The sequence below is a fragment of the Episyrphus balteatus genome, chromosome 1 (genome assembly GCF_945859705.1).
Source record: "Episyrphus balteatus chromosome 1, idEpiBalt1.1, whole genome shotgun sequence".
NCBI lineage: Eukaryota > Metazoa > Arthropoda > Insecta > Diptera > Syrphidae > Episyrphus > Episyrphus balteatus.
In genome coordinates, this window is record NC_079134.1 from 79,738,569 (window position 1) to 79,749,356 (window position 10,788).

The window sequence follows — 10,788 nt, forward strand, 5'->3', positions numbered from 1 at the left end:
TGCCCCTAAATATAAAGAACAATACTACGTTCATCAGACTGACAACATAGAACTTGAAGCCTTGATAGGGCTTCTATTTTTTTCGGCTATAAATAAAGACAATCGTAAAAGCGTCAAAGATATGTGGTCTCCATTTAGTGCAGCTATTTACAAAGCAATTATGAATGCCAATCGTTTTCGATTTCTTCTTATTTGTCTACGATTCGATGATAAGGATAGCAGGAACAGAGAAGATACATTTGCCCCAATCAGAGACATATAGACAATATTTATAACGAATTGCAGAAACTCATACCAACCTCGCTTTTTTGTGACAATTGACGAACAACTTTTGAGTTTCCGAGGAAAGTGTCCATTTCGTGTTTACATAGCCTCGAAGCCAGATAAGTATGGTCTAAAAATAGTTGCCATTTGTGATGCTAAGACATTCTACATGTTTGATGCTATTCCATATATTGGCAAAATAACGGAGGTCAGAACACCTGCTGATTACGTAAAAAAACTTGTCGAGAGTGTCAAAGGTTCCTGGCGCAATGTTACATACGATAATTGGTTTACATCAGTTCCACTTGCTGATGATTTACTAAAGGACTACCAGCTTACAAGCATCGGTACACTTCGTAAAAACAAGCGGGAAATTCCTCCGTCTTTCTTGCCAAATAAAAGCAAACAACCACTCACTTCTCAGTTTGCTTTCGATCAGCAAAAGACACTGGTTTCTTTTACACCTCGGAAGAATAAGTCTGTTTTGTTATTATCAACGATGCATTACAATGACGAAATAAACCCAGAAACCAGCAAACCAGTCATAATACAAGATTATAATTCGACCAAAGGCGCTGTCGACACTTTCGACAAAATGATGCATTCGTATAGTTCAGCTAGAGGTACAAGACGTTGGCCACTTCGGTATTTCTACGGCATGATTGATCAAGCGGGAATAAACTCGATGGTGCTCTATGTTGATGCTAAACACTCGAATGCTCCCATAAACCAGTTTCGAAGTAGTTATTTGAAGAGTTTGGCATTACAACTGGCAGAGCCCCATATGAAACGTCGATTGACTACAAATTTGCCACGAGAATTACGGTGCACTTTACACGATATTCTAAATATGACGGAAGGACCTCCTGCAGATGAACCCCCAGCGAAATTACAGAAGCAGTTAAGGTGTGCAATGTGTCCAAGAAAACGGGACAAAAAAGTTAAAACTTCTTGCGTAAAATGCCAAGTTCCCGCTTGCTCTGAACATCGCAGAGATATTTGCCTTAACTGTATTTAATGTAAAAAAATATGTATTTAGATTTTAAAAAATCTCAAAAAAATACTTTTCTCAGTTTCCTTTAAATGTAAACATTCGATCTCTTAATAAATAAGAATTAATTTTCAATTAAAATATAGTTTTATTCACAATAAAAGGTAGTGGGGTGATGAGCAACCCCACTTGCTGTTCACGTAGGTAAAAAGAGCCTTGCCCTCGGAAGGTTAAGAAGCGAAAGCCCTAGAACAACCTGGAACAAGTTTTGGATTTTTGAAATTCGAAAAAGGGGAGCCAGAACAAGTTTAACATGATTTTCCCATATTAAATGAAATTTTGGCTTAAAATGCTCAGTTTTGAATATTTTTGAATGAAACTTTGGAACAATTGGATTTGAGTGATTGTGCACTCGGAACAACTTTTTGATTTTGGATTTGTCAAAAGGAGGGATGGGGGAGCATTTTTTTGAAATTTTGTTGCGTAGGCGATCCATCAATTCATTAGGTACTATAGGAACAAATTCCAAAATCGAAAAAGTAGCTTTAAATCATTAATTTAAAATCCTATACTAAAGCCAAACAAAACCAACAACTCTAATATCGGTAGTCGACTGTAAGAAGAAGTATCTTAAAGATACTTTTCTTCGCGACACTTCACTCATACAAAACCCCCAACTTGAATTTGCCATATTCATTATAGGCACACGAAAACACGTAAACACAAAAAAAAAAATAAAATAAAATGTAAAGGACTTACGAGGTCACATAATACACAAACAAACAAAATTTCATATCCTTCGGCTTTCTGGTTGCAAGAGATTTTTGCTTTTTATTTTTATTAAGAGTAGAAAGAACATCCTTATGCGCGATCACCTGAAAAGAAAGAAAAAGAAATGGTTAAAAATTTTAGAGAAAATATGCCACTAGAGACTAGAGTCTGTCTTGGAACTACCCTTAAAAAGGTTAGCTTCACTGACATTCTCTAGTGACAAAAATCACTTATCTTTTTTTTTTTTTTTGAACACAAGTATGAAGATAGTTAATGTTGAGTGTTTGATGTGTAGCTGAAAATGAAAAAGATAAAATAAGTTAGAATTACTAGATACAATATATTTTAGAAAATAATAAAACTTACCAACTGGGGAGTGATGCAATGCCGGTTGCATTTCATTAAAATTTTGAATGAATTAAAATTTTTTTTTTGTTTATATTTATATTATAATTTAATTTATGTTTTATTAATGTTTTTATTTATTTTACACGGGAAAAACTAACTTTTTTTGAAAGAAATTAAAAACACGACACAAAATGTGGTTTTGTTTACAATTATTCCTCGAGAAATGTCAAATTCTGCCAATCAGTGACAGTTTGCAGATTTCGAGGAGAAAAATAAAGAAAAGAAAGAAAAATTAATGGCTTCGAACCAAATTCGCCCCGGAAACAATCAAGTTTTGTTGTCCGTTGGTTTTGAATAAGTTAAAATTTTTTTATGAAAGTTTGGGAAAGATGCAATAAATTAATTTAAGGTATTTAGTTTAGGATATATTCACTTTTATAAGATTTTGGTGAACTTATTATTACTAAGTTTAACCTTTAGAACTCACTTAATTTGAATTCGCTTCGCAACATTCGGAGTAAACATAGGTCTGCACACCCATACAGAGGGAATTTTATTGTGAAAAGAGAGAAAAGGGGAAATTGAAATTTAAATTTTGATCTGCAAGCTGCAAAGAAAAGCTGAGAGAGGAATGACAAACTAGGGCAAAAGAGCAATGACCATCTAAAAAGTGCAATCTACAAGTCAAACTTAAATTGCATTTCGAAGAAGCAAATTGTGGTACAGTGGCAATCGTTTTCAAGGAAAAAGAAAAAAAAAGTAGTTAACCGTGGTATTGCGGGATTTAAATTTTCGTTGCCGTAAGAAAAAAAAATAAAATCCAATTCTATATTGGCAAAAGATATTAAGAGCCGAAGTGTAGATTAATTTGTGTTTATAGGATATTATAAATAAAAAAAGGTGAGAAAAATGAAATATATTATGAGAAAGGAAATTTATTTTTTTTATTAAATCATAGATCTGAATTAGAAGATAACTATAGTCACATATATATATAGTGTACCAAGGGCTACAGAATTTTTGTGCAGTTCATCAAAAGGGAGAGGTATGTGATAAATAAATGCGCTTTAAAGAAAGATACAAAAGACTAATGTTAAAAATTCAAAGATCGATGTGAGAGTATCTCGCAAGAAGGCGGTACATAATAAGTATCTGGAATATATACTTTAGGGTGGTCCTTAGGAACAAAAAATTGGGGACGCCCCCTAGAATGGTTCCAAATCTGGCAAAAAAAATTCCCTAATTTTTTCAAATTTTTATCTCTGACCCTTACTGGCCCTATTTTGAAAAGAAGTTTTTTGAATTTTTCGATATTTCGTCATTTGCTTTTAAAAGAAAAAAGATGACATTTTATATCCTCTTAAAAAAAAAAAACAGATAGAGAGAGAGAAAGATCGATAGAGTGAGAGAAAGAGAGAGAGAAAGAGAGGGAGAAAGATAGAGACAGGGGCGGACTGGGAGTCAAAGGGCCTTCCGGGACTTTCAGGAAAAGGGCCACAAAATACTTACATAATTATTTGCTTACTCGAAATATTTTAAAATAAAAGTTGATATGCAGGAATTGTTGTTTTATATACAGTGGTCGAAAAATAATTAGAAACAATTTTTTTTTTTCAAAATGTATGTATGTTCTTAATATAAATAAAAAACATTAGAAATATTTTTTAACAGAGACATTTGAAGAGCTTGATGTTTTATTAACGATCTCGTCTTTATTGCACCTTCTTTTTCTAAAATATAAGGGGTTGGTCTGTCAGGAATATTTGTTAAGGACGTTTTATCTATTTTTTCGGAACATGTGGCATTTTACAAGGACTGCAACCACATTAACCGACTTATAGAAGTTAGTCGGTGATAATCCTTTTTATTAATTGTACCTACTTTTAATTAATTGACCAAGTTTGGAAAATGTAAATGCTAAAAATCATTTATTTTTTTCAAATAAAAGCATTTATTTTTAAAAGTTTTCGTGAATTTATCCAGTGCTTTTGTTTGTCATGTTAAAGCTTCACAAGAAAAAGTTTTTTGAATAATGAACCCTTTAAAATTTCAAAACTTTTAATTACTTGTTACAAAAAAAAAAATAATATTTTTAACAGTACCTTTTACTGAACCGGTAAATTAGGTACTTCGACAAATTAAATAAATTTTATATCATTTTTTAAATTGATATTAAAATTCTTATAAAATTAAATTAAAAATATTTTTGTGAGTTATCAGGTATATAAAAAGCTTTGATATTCTAAGAAATTTTATCTATGCATTCTATTACGATTTTATAATGTTTTTTGTCCCGGGTTTTGCTCCCAGAAATATGGTCACCGTAATTATACCACAACTCGTGTTTGCTAAAAATTTGTTAAATATTTTGTATACACAGCGTGTCCCAAAAGTAATGGATCAAACGAAATATGCTGATAGGCAGATAGGCTAACTTTAGGACTCTCAGAATTTGGTAACTTGTTCATCTCAAATTCTTACGGTTTTCGATTTAATGCAGTTTTTGCGAAATTTCGAAAAGTCCCGACTTTGCAACTGTATTTTGCTCCCTCCGCTCATAATAGATTTTTGTTTTTTCAATTCTTTCACTAAAACATTTCTTAATAATAAGAAATAATTAATAAATCAAAATATTTTTTGCTGCAATAATACAGTAAAATAAGGAGAAAAAAGGGGTAAATCTCGGAATGAATGTTAGTTGAAATTTTTTTTTGCTCAATATCTTCCTTTTGCCATTCTATAACATATCTCAAAAGTCTAGAAAAATCTCATGTCCGCTTGTCGCGATTTCAAGGTAAAATCGCGAAATGGAGATTTTCAAAATTAGCAAAAATAGGCTATGGTATTATATACACATATGATACATGATTTCAAGGTATTTTTTAATGCTGATTCCAAAAAATCTAAAATTAAGACAATCTGACGTCTCTGGAAAAAGTTATACCTGTTTTTCATCTGTCAACTCATATTATTATAACAGTTGCAAACTTACTGCCGAAAAACCCTTAAAAGTTATGGTAGATGAACCAAATTTTGCATGAAGATTTTAGAATCCATCATTATTAAAAATCAAAACAATCCCTTACAAAAAATATATATACCTACGAAATAATGGTATTTTTTGATGGAGGGGCAAATTTTAGGATATGCACTAAAGAAGATTCTTGTTCATCTTAGGAATAAGTGCAAATAGGCTAATTTTTACATTTTAATCTTTGTTTGGATATTTTTTAACTACCCTCAAAAATCTAAAAAAATCTCATGTCCGCAAGTCCTAATTTTCTTGGTTTGAAAATAAGGTGCAGATTTTAAAAAATTGGAAAACTACACTTCATATATTTGTGTCAGATCATTTTTAATAATGATGGATTCTAAAATCTTCATGCAAAATTTGGTTCAAAAAAATTTCTACTAACATTCTACTAACATTCATTCCGAGGTTAAACCCTTATTTAACTGGATTACAAATCAATTAAGAGTTCAATATTTTTTAAAAACTCAATTTGTTACTTTTATTTCATATTTTGTCACCTAAATCTCTAATTAGGGGAGATTAGGTACTGTTGAAGCAAAGGACGGTTGAAACAATACAAGTAGCTCGAGAATCGTTAGTGATACAGTATGACTTATAGGGAATCGAATGTATTTGAAATTTCAATTGTTTGCCAAAAGAGCTTTTTTTTTGGAAAATGACAGGAACTATGTGATCGAAGAGCTACCTTACGGAAAGGATATAAAATATTGTTTCAGTTTATTTGTTTTTAAAACATTGTGAAAATCGAAAGCTTGGTCTTGTTCAAGCTTTTTGAACCGAGTACTTTTTTAAAATGAAAGAGAGATATAAAACAAAGTTGAAAATCCATAGGGGGCCCACAAACAGAATTCGGTAGGCCCCTAAAGATCCATAGGAGGCCTTCATTGAATTAAATGCCATAAACATGATTCTGTGGGCCTCGAAAGATCCATATGGGGCCCCCTGAAAATCCATAGGGGGCCCACAAACAGAATTCGGTAGGCCTCTAAAGATCCATAGGAGGCCTTCATTGACTTAATGGCCACAAAGATAATTCTGTGGGCCTCGAAAGATCCCTATGGGGTCCCCTGAAAATCCATAGGGGACCCACAAACAGAATTCGGTAGGCCCCTAAAGATCCATAGGAGGCCTTCATTGACTTAAACGCCATAAACATGATTCAGTGGGCCTCGAAATATCCATATGGGGCCCTTTGAAAATCCATAGGGGTGCCACAAACAGAATTCGGTAGGCCCATTAAGATCCATAGGAGGCCTACGTTGACTTAAATGCCGCAAACATAATTCTGTGGGCCTCGAAACATACATAGGGGGCTCACAAACATAATTCTATAGGTCTCGAAAGATCCATAAGGGGCACAATATATTTATACTGACTAAAAAGGCCAGAAACCGACTTGAAGCATGACGTGAGTGAATTTAAAAATTGAATTTCAAGTGCTTTTAAGAAATGTTTTCTTGCCCGAGGGCCTACCGGGAAAAATCCAGAATGCCCGGTGGGCCAGTCCGCCCCTGGATAGAGAGAAAGAGAGATAAAGAGAAAGAAAGAGAGAAAAAGAGAGATACTATTTATTACCAGAATATCATAGTTTGAGTGAAAGAGCATTATTATTTCGGTTGAGTAAGAGAAATAATAATAATTATTATTGCTCTGAATGGAAAATGGCTTCAAGTTCCGATCAGAACGTGGAAAAGTATCTCGTCGGGTTTGCCAAATCAAAGATCGATGGCGATCAGTTACCGACTAAACGACAAGTCCTTCAAGTTATCTGCAGGGATTGGATGTTGTCACGCACCTGAAGATCGTGAACGATGTTGCCGAAAGAGGAGTGAATCTCTTTAGTCAATATAACAATACATATGGAAGAATCTCATTTCATTCAGGTAATTGAAAATGATGGAGAAATCATCATCAAAAAAAAAATTAGACCATGCCGAAATTTTGCTTACTTTTCGCGTAATGAGCGGAATGAAAAATCTGCCTCTTTGTTTATAAACAAACTATCTAAATTTTATCAATTATACGACTGTAGAGTGTTCAGAGACGCTTTATTTGAGCCTAATACGAAGTCTTTTCTTAAAACTTCTTATCAAAATAGGGCCAGTAAGGGTCAGAGATAAAAATTTGAAAAAATTAGAGCATTTTTTTTTGCCAGATTTAGAACCAATCGGCGTCGCACTCAAATTTCGCCAAAAAGAAAAATAAGGACCACCCTAATATATTTATACGACCGTAGACAGAGATCAAAAGTAGTCGATCTGAGCCTCTGATTTTTTTTACCTGGGGAATAGTCCTGACAATATCCTTTAACTATAAAGTATCTGAAAGACTACAAAAACTGTTTAAGACCACAAAAATAAAATAAAATCACCGGTGGCAGAGCAAGGGTGGCTGAAGGGCACATGAAGGGCACCGATATATATATACCTACATATACCCCAGGGTGATTCTATAAAAGAACTTTTTTTGTGGTACTTAAGGACAAATACATACTCAATTTCCAAGTTTTTTTTTACTTTTAATAATTTTTTTTTGATAAAAATTTTTGTATTAAATTGAATCTTTTGTAAAAAAAAAGGAAAATCAATTCAGATTAAATTTTTTTGATAAATTAAAATTGAAGAAACTAAAGAAAAAAAATAACGTTAAAGATATTTCACTAGTAAAGTGGATATATATATACAAAAAAAAAAGAAAAAGAAAAATTATAAAGTGAAGTGTGTGGTTTCTGAGCTAAACTACAAATATACATATATGCATTGAAGATTTACTACTTTAAAAGCATAAGATACAAGTTATCAAATCACCACCGAATGTATCTTCGAAACGTGCTGCCGGCAGAACTACGAGGGACATGAAATGTAAGTGATTTTTTATTTTTAATTTGAAATATAAATCTATATATACATATATATATTTGGTTAAGAAAAGGACCAATACACTCTGGTCCTAAAAATTTGAACCACTTTGAAAATTTTTCTTATTCAAATTAAAAAAAAAAAAAAATTGAAGTGTAAAGAATATACTACACTCTGGTTCACAAAAGTTGATCCACTAAATAAATAAAAAGTGAAATTAAAATTACCTTATTGTTTTAAAGTAAAACATATTATCTTCTGAACAAAAATATACCAACGAAGATTTTCAAAGATTTATTTATAGCTTTTAAACATACTTTTTTGATTTTCTTTATTTTTTTTAATTTTTGTTAAATATGTATAAATATAAAAAAAAACTGAATTTATAAAATAATAGTATAAGAAATGATAAACACATTAATAAATTTTGATCAAAGAAATATATGAATTATCAATGATCTAATTATGGAGTTCTAAAATCTTAACAAGGGTGTGTGAGATGGGCTCGGCTGGGCCAGCGATGATCAACGGGAGATAATATTGGCGTTTTGAGGGAATAAACTGTGGGGAGAAAAAAACTTATTTCCTAAAGCAGCAATAGGTTGACTTAATATACGAGACTAATAGGGCGACTTTGACAATGACGTACTTACATAGATACTTACCTAGAGACATGACGATGCAATAGCTTACAGACATATTTATACTGATTTACCTACCTTTAGATACTTAGATACTTACTACATATATACACTTACTTTTAGATACTGATACTTACTTACTTACAAACTTAAAGATACATTTACATACAAACTTTTAGATACATTTACTTACAAACTTATAAATACATTTACATACAAAATTTTAGATACATTCACTTACAAACTTATAAATACATTTACATACAAACTTTTAGATACATTCACTTACAAACTTATAAATACATTTACATACAAAATGAATTCTACAACAACTTACTTTTATTATTTTTTTATAAACTATTTAAGGTTATAATTATGAATAGAAGAGATTTTACATATACATACATGCAGACATGATTAGACACACATACATACAAAGATAACATTAAACATGACTTAGATTGTAGTTGGGGGGACTACTTTAGGGGTCATCTTTAAACATCCGGCCGCGAAGATGACAATGTAGGCCAGTCATTATGTCGGAAAAAACGGCTTAGAAATGCAAAATGACCGAGAAAGCTAAATTTTGGATATGTTGTAGAGGATGCTTAAAAAGGCTTAACTTGAAGTTTTCGACCAAGATTTCCTATGAGCTTTTTCCGCCATTTTGAAAAAAAGGATAAAATTGGTTTTTTGACAATAACTCGGCTATATGACGAGATGCGAAAATTTAACCAGGAGCTTTTTTGTAGCTTTTAACGAGTTCTACAATTCATGCATACACATTTTTTGTGTATCATGATCCGTTTTCGAGATATCGATTAAAAAATTCAAAAATTTAGGACATGCAATTTGTTTTTTGACATAATCTATTTTTGGGTGATGAATATCGAAAAAATTATTAACATAAAAATTGTAGCCCACATTCAGACCTACTATGTCGTATTTTTATATGTATGTATTTTTATATGTATGTAAATGTATGTATTTATTTAATAAATAATGAGAAGAAGATGGTAATGGTTTTTTTGTTACCCCAATTTTATTAACCCAAATTTTGTAAATACAGTATACCGGCTTTTTGTGCATTTTGTAATTTGCTTCAATCTCAATATTATTTAGTTCATCAAAATTGCAATTAGATCAGTGCCAATAATTTTTGAAAATAAAAAAATTATTAGCAGCATTTAGGATAAATGGTATATGAAAGCGGAAAAATAAATTGCCCACAAACTAATTGGTGGAAAGGGGGCGGGTGAATGCCTTGTTCGATTTCACTAGTCAAAAAGTTTTTTTTTTATAGAAATCAAAGTATACATCACAAAAATAGTGTTTTGAACGTTCAAAATTCAATATCTCAACAACTTTGCACGTTAGAGCTATTCTAATGCTAGATTGAATTTAAGAAGGTCAAAGGCCATTAGAAATGTATAATTTGGTTTCTATCTTAAATCGATCTTAAAAATCGTTTTTTTTTTTCAATTTTTCTCAATATTTTCTAAATCAAAAGTATAGTTTTTCCATACAATCTTAAATAAAAGGTTTTAATATAAATCAAAAATCAAAAACTTTTTGGATTGACAAATAGGCTATTTTATCAAATTAAATTCGTCAAAAATCAAAAAATTAACTTTTTGCTCAAAAAACATTAAAAATAGATAGAAAACATAACAAAGTAATTTTTAACCAAGATTTGTTACAATCAAACCATTTTGGTAAAAGATAAAAATAAAAAATAAAAAAATCGTATTTTTTGCATTTTTTCAATATTTTTGAGATTATATAAATAAAATGGTTTTAGTAAAAGTTATGACACTTTTATTACCCACAACGTTTGCATTTAACTTTTGTTGATAGGAGGTCTACTTTTGACAGAAATCG

General features: G+C 31.2%; 1 protein-coding gene across 1 annotated transcript; it reads left to right on the forward strand.

The window, feature by feature from the left end:
• The first annotated feature begins 433 nt into the window (after nt 1-433).
• LOC129907163 (piggyBac transposable element-derived protein 4-like) lies at nt 434-1,282 on the forward strand. The gene has a single exon (XM_055983253.1). It carries the CDS (start codon nt 434-436, stop codon nt 1,280-1,282), a length of 849 nt encoding a protein of 282 aa, XP_055839228.1.
• The last annotated feature ends 9,506 nt before the right edge of the window (nt 1,283-10,788 follow it).

Coding starts and splice junctions, on each gene's coding strand:
- LOC129907163 (XM_055983253.1), top strand. CDS start 434: ATGTTTGATGCTATTCCATATATTGGCAAAATAACGGAGGTCAGAACA.